We start from the raw sequence: 16,888 nt of genomic DNA, 5'->3' as shown, positions 1-16,888 counted from the left end.
TCACGTTATTCCCTGCACCTTGTGTATAGATTCAGGTGTAGCTGGATACGGTAGCGGTTATTGATTGTTCTGGTTGCAGATTTTCTCTGAGATAGCAAGGTAGCTGTTTGGCGATCGCAGCCCCTGCTCTTCTCCCTCTTATCTTCCTCTAGTTGTAGTTAGTTATTTTTCCAGGCTGAGTTAGCCTTGATATTGTTAGACAGTTTGTAGTAGATGCTCATGACTAGTGACACCCCGATGTCGGGCTTTTTCTTCCGCACTTTTATTTTGATTTGAACTCCTTTATGAAGGTTTTTATGTTAGATAACATTGAAATTATCTTTGAAATGAAATTATCGGTATATTTTGGAAATGAGTCGGCTTGCCTAGTTCCACGATAGGCGCCATCACGACAGGGGTTAGTTTGGGTCGTGACAAAACCAAACATCCATACAAGTCTAAAAACATAATACAAACTCGTTTGCACGATCAAAACATCAAAATAACATATAGAATCATGAATCGTACGCCAAAACGCATGAAAATCACAATGAACACCAAGAACTTCTAGAATTGCAACCAAGCATCCGAACCACATCAAATCAACTCCAAATGACATCAAATTTTGCAGGCAAGTTCCAAATGACTAAACGGACCTATTCCAAGTTCTGAAACTAAAATCCAAACTCGATAGCCTTAAAGTCAAACCTTGGTCAAACTTAGAAAAATTCCAAACCTTTAAATTGTCAACTTCTACTAAATGGTGCCGAAATCTTCTAGAAACATCCAAATGCAAGTCTGGGCATTTGTCCAAGTCCAAAATCACCTTCCGGATCTACCAGAATGATCAAAACTCTGATCCGAGTTTAAATACTCAAAAGTTAAACTTGGTCAACTATTTCAACTTCAAGCTTCTCAGGTGAGAGTCACCCCTTAAAATCACTTACGAACCACTCAAAAATCAGAGTCGACGATGCACACAAGTCATAATACATTATGTGAAGTTACTCATGACCTCACACTGTCGAACTGGACGCAATTACTCAAAACGACAGCCGGGTTGTTACACACTGGAAGATTGTCCAATGGGAACATCAATATAGATTGAAATATTTTCTGTAGGGATATGTGATTTTGTTATCCTTTTTAGATCCGTAAATGCGTCTGACATTTGATTTGCTATTTTTTGCAAATGAAGAGTCTTTTGCACCTATTTTCACAAATCGAGGCACGTGGATCAAGATGAGACAATGGTAGATTTTTTCACAAAAATTTTCTCACCTTTTTCTCCCCCTAATTTTGGAAAAAGTATCTCATCGAATCGATAATCTGCAAATCGAGCAGTGAACAAATCTCCTATTGATATTTCGAGGTAGCGAATAATGGAGGGCGATTCAAACCCAACATATATGCATAATCTTCTTTGCAGGCCCATCTTAGAGCATTATGGTTGTGCTACAGGCATATATACTGCGCATCCAAAAATTCTTAAACGGAATATATTAGGTTCACAACCCAAAATTAATTGTAACGGGAAATATTTATGATAATTTATCGGTCTGAGACGAACTAGCATCGCTGCATGCAAAATGGCATGACCCCAAATAGAAGTGGGCAACCTCTTTTTCACGAGTAACGGTCTTCTATCAATTACAAACATTAATCAAAGATTCTACAAGGCAAGTTTGAGTGTGAACATGAGCTACAAGATCTTTTATTTTTTCCCTAATTGATAAGCACTAATCATTAAATGCTTGGGGATGAAAACTCAGTAGCATTATCAAGTCTAATAAACTTAATTGGATTATAGGGGAATTATGCCCGTAATCGAATTTTTTGTGCCATTAATTTTGCACTAGGTTGCGAGATGACAATAGGCACGCATGAGACCATCTAGAAGATGCATCTACTAAGACCATAAAATATCTAAATGACTCACTAGGTGGGTGAATAAGTCCACAAATATCCCCTTGTATACGTTCCAAAAATGCAGGGGACTAAATCCCAACCTTTGTTGTTGATGGTGTAATAATTAACTGGCTTTGATAACAAAAAGTGCAAAAAAATCATTATCTAAAATAATCGTTAAATTTTTTAATGGATGCCCATTTGAGTTTTCTATAATTCGTCTCATCATAATTGATCCAGGATGTCCCAATCGATCATGCCAAAGTACAAAAGTATTGGAATCAGTAAACTTTTGGTTGACAATAAAATGTGCCTCAATTGCACTAATTCTTGTCCAATACAAGCCACGAGATAAAGATGGAAACTTCTCATTAATCATTTTATGGCCAAAGACATTGATGAGATATTCAAGATTATTCTCATCTATTGTCTCAATATGATATTCATTTTTCCCTTGGAAATTAATTAATAAAGTTATGATATTCAAGATTTTTAGATAGTTTGTTATTTTGTGGCTAAGTCATTCGCGTATAGTTAATATTCGAATTAAGACGAGTTAAGTTAAAATAATGAGAATTATCCAACTAGCTCCATGCTTACTGCGTGAAAGGAAATTAACAACGTAATCCACAAACACCACTGTACTCGACGTGTATTCATATTATTGGTGGATTCTGAGCTGTCGCGACCTAGGGGTAACCTAATCATTACCCTTCCTTTTTCAAGTATATAAAGCGTGATAAAGACATTAGCTACCCTTTTTCAGTGTAAAATCTTTCTGCTCGAGACTTTCTTCTTTCTACAAACTTAACACATCTTTTCTATCGCCGGCAGCGACCGGAAGTTGCAGACGACGGTAACGGAAGTGGAAGGACGTGTAAACGAGAGGTTGAAGATGAAGATTTTTGTGAAGACTTTGAAAGGCACTCACTTTGAGATCGAAGTGAAACCCGAAGACACGGTACCTATCGATTTATCTCTCTTATCTTTTTAAATTGTATATTCATGCTTTCATGGGTCTATATTTGTGAAATTGTGTGCAATTAGCAAATTGAGTTATTGTAGCGGCGGTTGGATTCTGATTAGGGTTTCCAAGCAGCTGGCGTGGATTCAGGATTTTAAGTCAGTGATACTCCTAACTAGTCCTGTAATAGTGAATGCCGACTTGTTATGACAAAAATTCAACTCTATATATAGTTCGAGTCAAAGTTAGTGGCGTCCTGGTGAAAGCTAAATCAATCGCTGTAGAGTGGTAGCTTTGTTTGCGAATTGTAGGTTATTTTAAGTAATATTGATATTGTTGTTGTTTTGATTCGTGGATTGATAGTATAGAATGCTGTGAAGTTATTTTGGGATTTTTTTTTTGACAACGGTGGTGTCCCGGCCAACTTGCGTGCACCTCGACTAATTTTGGAATATTTTATGCGGATTGCTTGAGTAGAACTGGATTTGGATTCAGGTAAACGATTGTTTACTATTGAGTAGATTCCATACAGTCCTGCTATTATTATAACACTATGAAGAGCAAATGGATTTGCGTGCACCTCGACTAATTTTGGAATATTTTAATTGTTTCTAATGTTACTGGAGCAATTGGTTGTGTTAATGGAGTTTCTGTGTTTTAGCACGACCTTGGTTAGAGTGCTAGGTAAGTTATGTGATACAATAACTTGCTAGGAATAGGAAAGAAAATAATATAGGTAGAAATAGGATCTTTCCTTCTTGTCACTACTTTCCTCTACCCTCAACAAAAAGAATGGAAGGCAGGACAAACAAAAAAGAAAAAGTACAAGTGACAATCTTTCCTTCTGTTGGAAAGGTGATTGATTGTCGATTGGGTGGTGTCAGGACTGCTTCAAGATTTTCTCATGTTCAATTTTGAATTTCTCCTTCAAAAAAGGGCCAACTAAGTTTTGAGAAGCAATAACATCCTGTTAAAGCAATATGTATTATCCAAATGGGTGATTCTACGTTCTAGGACTCTTTCATTCTCTTAAAAGCATTCGTTTGAGGCTGATGAAACCTTCTGCATGCAGATAATTCAGAAGATGTGCTGCGTTTTTTTATTTTATTTTATGTTTGCCTTTTCTTTTATATCGGTTTTTCTTTTTCGTCCTTTTGTGATTCCCTTTCCTTTCTTTTAGTCCAAAGAGTAGTGTGCAGACATTGAACAGCTTGTGCAGCAGTTACAGCTATTTTACCTTCCTAATTTTGCTTTTTTGTTGTTTATTCGTCTCCCTAGCTATGCCCTCTTTGTGTATTTCACATGTTTCCACCCTTTCCTGTTTAATAATAGAGTAAGTTGACCCAAAATAATCAGAACAGCATCGCAAGCCTTGATCTTGCGTGTTACTTTTAAACAAAAAGCCCTGATCTCACTCATGTTTGTAATTTCTCTGCCAGTGCTTTCTTTCTTTCCTTCTTCTTTCCCTTTTTCCTCTGTTGCACAAACTGATGTCCATAGCAATAAATATTCAGGTTGCTGATGTGAAGAAAAACATAGAAACAGCTCAAGGTCAAGATATCTACCCAGCTGCACAACAGATGCTTATCCACCAGGGTAAAGTTCTCAAGGACACTACAACGTTGGAGGAAAACAAAGTCGCTGAGAATAGTTTTGTTGTTATAATGCTTTCTAAGGTACCAATTCTTCAGAATAATTTAAGCATGTGCTCCACAAAGGTTTTTTCTATTGTTTTGTTAGAAATAGTTGTTCTTCCTGGATGATTTTAAGGGTACTTTTTGCTTCCATGAGCTGCGTGAATACAGATTTTTCTATTTTTTTTGCCGATGCTGGTTCATATCCATTTTTGTCCTCCCATGATCATTGTAGAATAAGGTTTCAACTAGTGCAACCTCAGCTACGCAACCAACACCTTCAAATACGGTGAGAACTTAATTACTTGTGGAAGTTCTTTTATTCATTTGAGCTTTTTTATGCAGTTTATATATGTTTCTAGTGTGATGATTGAGATTATGAATTCAACTTCCTTTAACATATATCTATCTATATTATTATAAAAGCATGAATGTTTTACGGGAAATGTTGAACGACAAAAATATCCCTGAAATGTTGATCGACTTTTATACCCTCTAAAAGTTAAAATATATTTTGGGAAAGATAATTAGCCTTTGGATAAAACTGTCACACCAAAAACCTTATCCTAATACGAATTAGCATGGAATTATTATACGAATTAAGTGTCCTACTTGTTATTGAAGTTCTAAAGCTATACCAATCCCGGTTAATTCTTCATATAAGAATACCTTTTTACCAATATAAAAAGGGTTATAGTGTGCCCATTTGCTGCATATATTTTCAGATCACGTAAAGCCGATAGGTACATAGTAAACTTCATATTTGATTGCATACCTATTATCATACATCTACAGCAATTTACAGTATGCTATAAGCATGTCAAAAGCTTCTTCTCTTTGAGGTGCATCTCAATAGCATATTTTTATTTGCCAACTAAAGATAATTTTCTTAACATGGTTTGGTTTTGCTTTTTCTTTATTGTTGTATTTCTTAATGGTAAAATTGTTTAGTTATGTTTGTTTTGGCTTTACTTTTTGGTGAATTTATTTTCAATGATATACTTGATTAGTAATTATTTATGGTAAATAAAATAACTCAGTAATTAGCTACATGGTTGGACAGTAGAGGTAGAGGAAGTGGTTCATGAGAATTTGTTATGTCACCTTATATCTTGCATACATAAAAGATGATTTTTATATTTATCATCAATTATGATTAATAATATAGTTTCCTATATCATGGTGCATATTAGGGTTTAACCTAATAATTGGGACTTTATATCAACTAAGATCTTTTTCTATTGGATTTTAGTAAATCACTGCCGCCACAAACGTTATCTGACAATGCTAGATAGCCTGCTTTTGTGAGGACAATGCTACGTGAATATTGATTTGAGATGAGTTTGTTTAATATGAAGCACGAAGCAACTTGCAAATAGAAAGCTTGAAGATCGAGAACTATATTAATTCATGGTTATGCTTTCAATATATGACTTCCGCTGGATAAAACTATAATACTTTTCTAATACATGTTTGAACTAAAGCCAGAATTACCCAAAAAAATATATTATCTAATTAACTAAATTAAATTGATCAACTGTATCAATTCAAGCGACATGCAATCACCTTCAAATACGGTGAGAACTTAATTACTTGTGGAGGTTCTTTTAGTCATTTGAGCTTTCTTATGCAGTTTATATCTGTTTCTAGTATGGTGGTTGAGATTATGAATTCAACTTACTTTAACAAATATATATATATACACACACATACATATATATATATATACACACACACTTAAACTTGCCACCATTTTTCATTTAAACATCTTATCTAAGGGTCTGATCTATTGAACTCTTCATGTTACTAAAAAGTGTGCCAATTGAACACTCAATGCAGATGTGGAACCATACGTGCATCTCAAACAAAACTTGAGTGCATGAAATAAGAAAACTTACACAACATTCTCGTTTCTATCACTTTTTATTTCCATTCCTACTTGCCTACCTCCCTCACCCCACACCCCACACCCATCGTGGCTCACATTCACAACCAAAACATGACCTTATCCTAGAAAAAAATTGAACCTTCAATATTTTGAGCGTTGCTTATGCATCTCTCTCCCATTTTCTATTTTTATGTATCGTTTGTTTCATAAAAGAAGATGAGAGATATCAAGTTTTTTATGCATCTCTCTCCCTGGATTACACACCCAATATATTTGGAACTTTCACTCATGGGGATGACTTGACTATCAAGCTTCACGTCCACTTCTGCTTCATGAGTCCATCTCTGAACTTGCACTCCAAGTATAATATTTTGGTCCTGTTCAACTTGAAACATTTAGAGTCTATGGTCTGTTTCCAAACCTCCAACCTAGCGTTAACCCCTCGCGTCTCGTCAGTCAGTATATCATCTGCAAATAACATACACCATGGGACCTCCCCTTGGATGTGTCGCGTCAGCACATCCATCGTTGGGGCAAGTAAAAACGGACTAAAAGCTGATCCTTGATGCAACCCCATCACCACTTGAAAATGTTCCCAGTCTCCCCCATACGATCATCACTCGAGTCTTAGCTCCACCATACATGTCCTTAATTACCCTAGTGTACGCTACTGGAACACCTCTTACCTTTAAATATCTCCATAGAACCTCTCTCGGTACTTTATCGTAAGCTTTTTCTAAGTCAATGAACACTATATGCAAGTCCTTCTTCCTCTCTCTATACTGCTCCACCAATCTCCTCACAAGATGAATGACTTTCGTGGTTGATCGGCCTGGCATGAATCCGAGCTGGTTCTCAAAAATAGACACACTCGTCATCACCCTCCCTTCCGCCACCCTTTCCCAAACTTTCATAGTGTGACTCAACAACTTGATATCCCTATAATTATTGTAATTCTAGATATCACCCTTGTTCTTGTACAATGGGATCATCAAACTCCACCTCTATTCTTTGGTCATCTTCTTCATCCTAAAAATGACATTAAACAACCTTTATAAAATAAAAAGACATTAAACAACCCAGTAAGGGTAAGCTATTCCAAGCATGCCTGACTTGTGTCTTTCCAAAATTCCATCGGGATCTCGCCTGACCCTATCGCCTTACCCTGCTCATTTGCCGCAATGCCCCCTCAACCTCTCCAACCTTAATGCGCCTATAAAACCCAAAATCACGCCGACTCTCAGAGTTCTCCAACTCACCAAGCACAATTTTCTTGTCCCAGAAAAAGCAAAAGCTAGCATGTGTATTTTTTTTCTTTATCTTTATTGTCGTGTCAAATTTTGATTTGCTTCATTGCTATGTCATTAGTATTTGAATATCACACGTTTGGATTCTTTGGTGTACTGTTAATGAAGGGTTCAATTGGTACACTTTTTTTTTGTTGGTAATTTAAATTTTATTACCATGGAAAATATGTACAAGTATAACAGAATGCCAGAAACCCTTCACTATCATTCTATAGTTGGACATGCAGCCCCAACTATAGAAGGTCTTGGTAACTAAACAACACCAAATCTAAGGAAATACAAGAACTATCTAAGGATAGAAGTTTAGAATCTGTAGTATCTTCACTAAGTTAGATTTCAAACTCCCTCGGCAATGGACCTCTTGGATTATTAATCTAACCATGTCCTCACTTCTCCTCTTCTGGTTACGAAAGATTCTCTTAGGCCAACAGAGTTGCTTCCAGGCCACCAGTGCCTTCCTGCTACTTCCAGATTCCCCTGTCCATAAGAATCTCTTGCAAATAGTTTCAATCTTCAGCAGGATCTTTTTTGGCAGTGGAAAGATCTGCGACCAAAAGGATTGGATAGCAATCATAGCACTCTTGATCAATTGTAATCGTCCTGCATAAGACAGGAATTTTGCTGTCCAATGATGAACCTTTGCCAAAATCTTATCTAGCAGGGGTTGACATTGAGCCACTGATAATCTTTTTGCACTCAGTGGTACTCCAAGGTATCTAAAAGGGAGAGACCCCATGGAGAACCCCAGCCTATGCAAAATTTGATGTTGTATGTCCATTGGCACCCCTCCAAAATATATACATACAGCTTTTCTCTTGATTTGCAATCAGCCCAGATGAGTTAGAAAAACGTTGAAAGCAATCATATAGCATATGTGTAGACATTAGGTCACCCCTACAGAATAAAAGCAGATCATCGGTAAAACTTAGTTGTACTATGTTTAGCCTCTCACATCTGGGGTGGAAATTGAAGTCTGGTTTATTCTTCAAATCCTTCAGTAACCTTGTCAAATATTCCATTGTCAAATATTCCATAGCCAGGACAAAGAGATATGGTACATAGGGTCTCCTTGTTTGACTCCACGTTTAGCATCAAAAGGAACTGTTGGTTTGCCCTTAATCACAATGGAATAGGACACTGTGGTGACACAACTCATAATCCATTTGATGAACTGGCCTGGTATATTCATTGCTGTGAGGACCTGTTCATTCAAGAAACACCCATTCCAGGGAATCATATGCCTTCTGCATATCTATTTTGATCATACACCTGGGTGAAGTTCCTTTCCTTGCATAGCCTTTCACAAGTTCATGTCCTAGTAAGATGTTGTCATTCAGCATTCTTCATGGTACAAAAGTTGCCTGGCTCTTATCAATCAAATAATCCATCACTAGTTGCAGTCGGCGTGTTAGCATCTTAGAGATGAGCTTATATAAAATAGTGCAGCATGAGATAAGTCGATACTGTTTGATTGAAGCTGGATTCTTCACTTTGGAAATCAGAGTGACTGAGGTGATGTTAACTGGCTTGTACATTTTGTTCTCATGGAAGAAGTTTAGAATTGCTGTTGTTACATCCTTCCCAATTATAGTCCATGCTTTCTTGTAAAAGCATGCATTGAATCCATCACCCCCTGGAGCTTTCGAGTCATCAATCCCCTGTAGTGCTTTGAACACATCATCACTAGTGAAAGGTGAGATTAGTCGTAGTTGCTGGTTTCTTGTTAATACCGGCCCTTGCCTCATCACAGTGGGATCAATTGCAGGCAGGCTACTAGACGAATTCCCTAGCAATCTCTTATAGAAGCCCACTATTTCTTGCTCGATGCCTGTTGTAGTTCTTATTAGACTTCCATCTTCAGCTGTGAGAAGCTTGATTTGATTTTGTGAGGTTCTCCCTTTCATGCTGGCAAAGAAAAAAGTTGTGTTAGAGTCCCCCAATTTAAGCCATTGTACCCTTGACTTCTGCTTGAAGATACTTTCCTCAATCATACTCCATTTCTCGAGCTTCTGTCTAATACTACCTCCGTTCCAGTTTATGTGAACCTATTTCCTTTTTGGTCCGTTCCAAAAAGAATGACCCATTTCTAAATTTGGAAACAATTTTGTTTAAACTTACAATTTTGCCCTTAATGAGAAGCTTTTATAACCACACAAATACTCTGGACCCCTTTTTGAATTGTTTAAGACCACAAATTCCTAAAGTCTTCATTTTTTCTTTAACTCCGTGCCCAGTCAAACAGGTTTACATAAATTGAAACGGAGGGAGTAGCTTTTTCAGCTTCAAACATAACAACAGTTGAGGTAGTGTTTCTCATCTGTGATTGAATGGTTGCCAACTCCTCTCTCATCTTTTTAACCTTTATAGTTGTACCTGCAAACTCTTTCCTATTCAAGCCTTTTAAAGCAGCTTTTACAATTTTTAAATTCTGCCATATACCTTTCATATCAATACTCCTGTTTTGCCATCCTTCTTGTACCAATTGACCAAATTTTGGATGTTCAGCTAACAACAACAACCCAGTATAATCCCACTAGTGGGGTCTGGGGAGGGTAGTGTGTACGCAAACCTTATCCCTACCCTGGGTAGAGAGGCTGTTTCCAATAGACCCTCGACTCCCTCCCTCCAAGAACTCCCCGTCTTGCTCTTGGAGTGACTCGAACTCACAACCTCTTGGTTGGAAGTGGAGGGTGCTCACCACTAGAGCAACCCGCTCTTGTCACCAGTATAATCCCACTAGTGGATGTTCATCTAAGCAATTGTAAAATTTTAAAGGCTTCTTTCTGTTATCCATTATTAATTTCACCTCTATACTTGGGGGAGAATGATCTGAGAAATGAGGATCCTTCACTTGGACTTGCATAGGAGGCATATCCATCATCCATTGAGCATCTACAAGAGCCCTATCTATCCTGCTATACACATGACTATTGGTCCATGTATAAGGTCTTCCTACAGTTGGTAATTCAGTTACTCTGCAATCTTCCATAAAATCTCTGAAGTCTTTAACTTCATTATCATGAACTGCAGTGCCATTGACTCTGTCATCCATATCCCTAATTGCATTGAAATCCCCCATAATTAGCCAAGGCATGTTCATCTGTTCCTCCAACTCCTTTAAAGCATATGAGCAATTGTGTGAAGCCCATACACAGCAGTGAAAGCAAACTGATTGGTAGAAACAGCACTCTGTACTAGCCCATGAATGAATTGTGTGTGGCTCTGTAGAGCCGTGAACATATTACTATTAGGATCCCACATAATCCATAATCTTCCTCTGCGATTTGCTGAAACATTCGAACACCAATTCCAACCAGCTGCAACCTTGTTTATTATTTCTTTTACTTTAGTATCTTGAACTCTATGTTCAATAATTGCTATGATAGTTATCTTATTCACCTGTAAGAACACCTTCATCTCCTACTTTATTGAAACCCCTCACATTCCATGTAGCTATCTTCATAATGAGATGGATTGATGGGGAACCTCTTCTACACCCTCCTTTGTACTCCTTTGTCTTTCAACAGCATCAGCCCAGCTTGTATGTTCCGCCTGTTGTTCCACTCTTAAAGGAGAGAATCCATTGGTAGTGACAAGAGCATATTGCTGAGGATTGGGATGGTTAGCTTGCAGGCCTTTTCCACTAGCTTTTTGCCATGGTTCTTTGTCATTATCCAGTGTCTGCGACTCATGCTGCTGAGGTTGAGTTACCTGTTTGTCCTTAACCTCATCATTTTGTTTGAATTGTCCTCTTGCTACCCGTTAAACTGTTGGCTTTTGGGGCTTTGCTTGCTGCATATTGCCTCCAGTCTTATAAGTTCTGTCTTGTTGATTTAGTGCTACAACCTTTTGTTTTTGTTGACCATCCTTCTGCCTTACTACTTGTGGTTCAGCAACTTCTTGCGTGACAGCACAATCATGCCCAACCATAAGACATTTATGGCAGTATTGTGGCACCGAATCATACTCTACCACTTGCTCAAATTCTTTCCCCGATGGATCCTGCACTATAATGCATTTTGGCAATTCCTTTGAGATATCCATTTCAATTAGAACCCTAGCATAGGAGATTCTAGCTGTACTAGATATACATTCATCAGCATATATAGGGCACCCCAAAACCACTAGCAATTCTGCTCAATGTAATCTTACCCCCAACAATTAGAGGTAGGTTTGGAAAACTCACCCACAGTGGTATGGTCTTCAACACCTCATCATAGAAATTGAAATCAGTAGACCATGATTTGAGGATAATTGACTTGTTACATATAGTGTGTGGCTCTGAGTACAGTACTTCATTTTTATCCTCCATGGTATTGAACAGAATGACAAAATATCCCTCATTGTGATAGTAAACTTTTGGTTTAGCAGCAAAGTTCCATTGGGAAGCTATGAACCTTTCCATAGTTCCAATTGATGGGGAGGTGCCAATGACATACAGTATGATTGCCTTCTGCCACTTCTCAGTTTCATCTGCCATTTCCTCTTGTTGCAATTGAACTTTTTTAACTCCACTCTGAATCATTGGAGGAATATAGACCAGGTCCATCCCCCTTGCAGCCATCCTGTTGCCAGCAAACAAGTTCACCCATGGTTTTCCTGCCTTCCCATTAGTTGGACCTGCCTTCCCCTGTTTCAGCAGATTATCATCTTGATGCTCATTACCCTGTTGCTCTTCCTCTGCAATTGATTTGCTCGTGCTAGCAATAGCCTTTTGAGAGGGGAGTTGGTCCAACGTCTTAGTCTTCTCAGTCGTTTGTGTTACTGTTCGTTCTCCAGTAAGCAATGGAACAGTGTTACCTCCTGGGCTTACTGGTCCAATCGTCCCCACCGTAGCTTTAGGCGTTAAATTCAGGCCACTGGTACTGGTATTGCTTGAATCTACTGGTGAATTCAACTTTATGACACTTGTTCCTCCTGAATTAGGCATTATCGAGTTTTTCCTTTTTTCGCTAGGTAGGGTTTCAGTCGGCGACAAATCCCTCCCTTGTCCTCCACCGCAATTACCTGACATTACGAAATCAGCTAGTTGAACCTTCGTCACATTCCGTTTTGGTCGTCCTCGCCCCACTTCCGGCCAGCGTTGTTTAGCAAGTCACGCTTAACGTACGCCGAGAGAGAAGAAGAGTATTTTTTTCTCTATTTATTCTTTATTTTTTTCAATTGGTACACTTTTTAGTAATATGAAGTGTTCGATAGGTCAGCCCCGTAAATAAGATGTCTAAATGGAAATTAGTGGCAAGTTTAAGTGTCTATATATATAGATATAGATATAGATACACAAATATTTTCTGCCGTTGTGATAATTACCTTCCTTATATATTTGAATGATGATTGTTCTTGTAACCTACACCTGTTCATGTGTATGTGTGGAGACACATGTTTGGTTTATGAGTTTTGTAGCTGAACTTTGTGCTGAAAGAGAATGATTTTGCTGAGGCCTTTGAAATGACTATAGCACCTGAAGTGTAACATCTTATGCTGTGAACCATTTGAAGATAATTATATGAATCTAGAATGGTTATTTGGAAGCTGATGATATCTGTTTGACTAGGCCCAACCTGCAACCTCCACTGGCCAACCTACACAGACTGTAACAGCACCTCAAGCAACTGCTGCAAGCGTGGCGCCGTGAGTTTTTACTATTGCTGTTTGTTGGAAGATACTTGGAATCAATTTTTATGTTTGTGGTTTAGTTAGCTTAAGCTGAAGCTCTCTTTCTGCTTTTTAGTGCACAATCTGCTCCTCAGTCTGCTCCTACTCCTGCCGCTGCGCCAGTTTCCGCTAAGTGAGTGCATATGATATGCTTGGACTAGAAACGTATTTTTTGGTGATGATATGCGTTTAGTTAGGTCATGTTTTATAATACTTTCTTTGTCAAACAGTCCTGTGACAGATGTGTATGGCCAAGCGGCTTCAAATCTTGTTGCCGGAAGTACCTTAGAAGCTACAGTTCAACAGATTCTTGATATGGGTGGTGGAAGTTGGGATCGGGATACGGTTATTCGTGCTCTACGTGCTGCATTTAACAATCCAGAGAGAGCTATTGAATACTTGTATTCTGTGAGTTATGCACTTTCAGTTTTGGCTGACAATCATTTCTAAGTCTCTTAAACTGTGGACTAGGAGAATTTATCCATGTGTTGGGTGTGCAACTGTACTAAATATTGTCTTGTGTACTGTTTTATCATATCACCACCACCCTCTTCCTGAATGACCGATTTCTCTCTCTCTCTCTCGCTCTCTCTCTTTTGTTTCTTTTTCTTGGCTGCTATCTTTGCTATGTTTGAGGTGTTTTTTCCACGTTCTTCGTCACTTTTGCTGGTGCAGCCTTTATCCTCTTTCTTCATGTTATGACCTCGGGACCATACTTAAAAAATTCCCCACTGTTTTAGCTAAGAACAAAACATAATGGAAGCCAAAGATCGTACAAGCAACATCAACTAGTTGGGATTAAGGTTTAGTTGTTATTAGCTCACATTAGGTCCTACGTTTGCCAGGAGTCTTTTTAGTTTTGTATGTCAATGTAGTAATAAGTGTAACAGTTAAAGAAACTGTAGTTTTTGAGAATCCCTAATTTTGAAAGGCAAATTATTTAGTATTTGAATGAAATAGACCGGGTAGAGCTGATGAATGTAGATTATTGTTTTTTATAACCGGATATAGAGAATTTATATAGCCAACCCCAACTAGTTTGAGATTGAGGCGTAGCTAATTGATTGATTCTTCTTTATTTTGTGCATCGCAATGCCCTTCTATAGTAGTATTCTTGAAGCTTCATATTCTCCTGTAGTTACTTTGCCCAGAGAATAGAGTTACTTCAGAAAGTAAGAAAATGTTCACATTCTGCTGGCAGTTAGTGCTCGTGTGTTATGCTAGCTAGTATTTTCTTGTCTTCTATAATCTATGTTGCGCAGACTCTCCAAAATAATACCACACCCGTGTCGGATCCTCCAAAAATACACTATTTTTGGAGGATCCAACACGCACCCGGCAACATGTACGGAGAGTCCGAGCAACATAATCTATAATCATATCTTTTAATTGACTTTAAAGTACATTAATATCTTTTAGGGTATTCCTGAGCAAGCAGAAATTCCACCTCCTGCTCCTGCTCCTGCTCCTGCCAGCGGACAGGCAGTAGATCCTCCAGTTCAGGCTTCACAGCCGGCAGTTCCGTCCGGTGGCCCAAACGCTAACCCTTTAGATCTCTTTCCTCAGGTGGTGAAATCTACCAGAAAATTTGAAGTTATGCTGTTGTTATTCAATATGCTAAAAATTATCACAAAATTACCATCAGGGCCTTCCAAATGTCGGTTCAAATGCTGGAGCTGGAAATTTAGATTTCTTAAGCAATAGTCCACAGGTGCACATCCTGCCTTTGTAAAATTGGTTATTAAATTTGTAAGCATAATTTTATAGCCTCTTTTATCCATCAACAGTTTCAAGCCCTTCGAGCAATGGTGCAAGCAAACCCGCAGATATTGCAGGTATCACACACACATACGCATACACATACACATCAACACAAACTGGCTTTTAATTTTGTTTGCTCAAACCATTTACAAATGTTTTCTGGAACCATGACTTCCTTTTACTTTGCAGCCTATGCTCCAGGAGTTGGGTAAGCAAAATCCTCAATTGATGCGGCTTATTCAAGAACATCAAGCTGACTTTCTGCGCCTCATCAATGAACCTGTTGAGGGGGAGGGGTGAGAACTTCTTGTTTTGTATTTGGGAGAAGGATGCATATGAGGCTCAATTACTTTAGCTTCTAGCTGTCCAAAATCCTTTCTTCAGCATCTCTCATGTGTATGTGAGGTTTACTTTGTCACTTATGTGGTGCTATCAGGAATGTGCCCGGGCAGCCGGCAGGGGCGATACCACAAGCTGTGACTGTCACACCGGAAGAGCGCGAGGCTATCGAACGAGTAAGTTCTTCATTTATCTTTTAGGTTGTACCACATGGTTTCAGGTTCAGTTAGAGTTAGAGTTCATTTCATAACAGTTTCCCTGTAGGAGTGGAATGTCATCAGGGAACTTCAGAGTAATCACTGTTGCCTTTTCATGAATGTTTGTTGAAATTATATTGTGCTTTTACGTAATACAGAACCATAGCATCTTGAGTTTCCAATGATCGTGAAATCATTATGAGAAAGGAGAGAACTTCTTGGATGTTACTTGAGATTTCATTATAATCATTATAATAAAGCGGCAAACTATGATGGATGTTACTTGGCTTTCCAAATTTTACTTTTGCAGTTACACTGTAGCTTTAGCAGACATGAAATTTTATTCTGACATGATAGTGCTTGTCTATTTCTGCTTGGTGGTGTTGACCTTAACAGCTTGAAGCTATGGGTTTCGATCGAGCTTTGGTATTGCAAGTATTTTTTGCATGCAACAAAAATGAGGAGCTGGCTGCAAACTATCTCTTGGATCATATGCATGAGTTTGATGAATGACATGGATGAAACAGAGTGCACTTTGACTTCTTACAGTTTCCGTTATACTTTTGTTTTTGTTCTCTTTCTTCTCAATCCGTGTGAATCTTTCTATCATTCCATGTGGAGTAATTCAATCCCCTCATTCACAGTGGATAGCCTTGGATCTAAAACTATTTCTATAATGGATATGTTATACAAGTAAAAGTACCAGCAAGCTTTCTTGTTGTTGCTCAAGTGCGATTAAGTTGTAACCTTTTCTGTACTTCGGAGGAAAGTTATGGCCATCCATTTGCCAAGAATAATTTGATTTTCTTTCCCTGTGAAGTCTGCTATATACCGATTTCAATATGTTTGTCATTCTTATCGTTGCCTTCTTTTTCTCGTGAACTTAAAGATGCTTGACAGCAACTGCTGATGGCATTGACTTAGCTAGCGTTTGGTCATAGATTTCCAAATTTATTCTGAAAAATCTGATTTGATTGAAGTTTGCTTTGAAGATGAAAATGTGTTTGGACATCTGTTTTGGGTGAAGTTTGGTTTGGAAAAACATGAAACATGACTTATACTCACAAGTTCTAAAAACTATCATAAATACCCAACAATACCATTATCAATAACATTCATTATATTATTGCAAACCATAGTCCTGAACAGAAATAAATTTGATACAAAATTATCATTTTTATAATGAACTATATGATACACTATCAGATGACCTAGAAAACGAAGCAACATCGTTACAAAATAATAAATGGTGGGTT

At 38.1% G+C, this 16,888-nt stretch overlaps 1 protein-coding gene across 2 annotated transcripts; it reads left to right on the top strand.

Annotated features, from left to right (window-relative positions):
* Positions 1-2,645: 2,645 nt before the first annotated feature.
* Positions 2,646-16,451, top strand: LOC107805338 (ubiquitin receptor RAD23d-like). Of its 2 annotated transcripts, XM_016629369.2 has the most exons (12): positions 2,646-2,848; positions 4,366-4,527; positions 4,721-4,774; positions 13,235-13,311; positions 13,412-13,468; positions 13,566-13,743; positions 14,755-14,901; positions 14,981-15,046; positions 15,123-15,170; positions 15,286-15,392; positions 15,533-15,611; positions 16,029-16,451. In XM_016629369.2, exons 1-12 carry the CDS (start codon positions 2,783-2,785, stop codon positions 16,143-16,145), a joined length of 1,158 nt encoding a protein of 385 aa, XP_016484855.2. In that variant the 5' UTR covers positions 2,646-2,782; the 3' UTR covers positions 16,146-16,451. The 2 variants fall into 2 exon arrangements, with proteins under 2 accessions (XP_016484855.2, XP_016484856.2); XM_016629370.2 differs by lacking the exon at positions 4,721-4,774.
* Positions 16,452-16,888: the final 437 nt, after the last annotated feature.

Source organism: Nicotiana tabacum, chromosome 17 (genome assembly GCF_000715075.1).
Source record: "Nicotiana tabacum cultivar K326 chromosome 17, ASM71507v2, whole genome shotgun sequence".
Classification (NCBI taxonomy): Eukaryota; Viridiplantae; Streptophyta; class Magnoliopsida; order Solanales; family Solanaceae; genus Nicotiana; species Nicotiana tabacum.
This window is presented reverse-complemented; position numbering and strand designations above follow the sequence as displayed.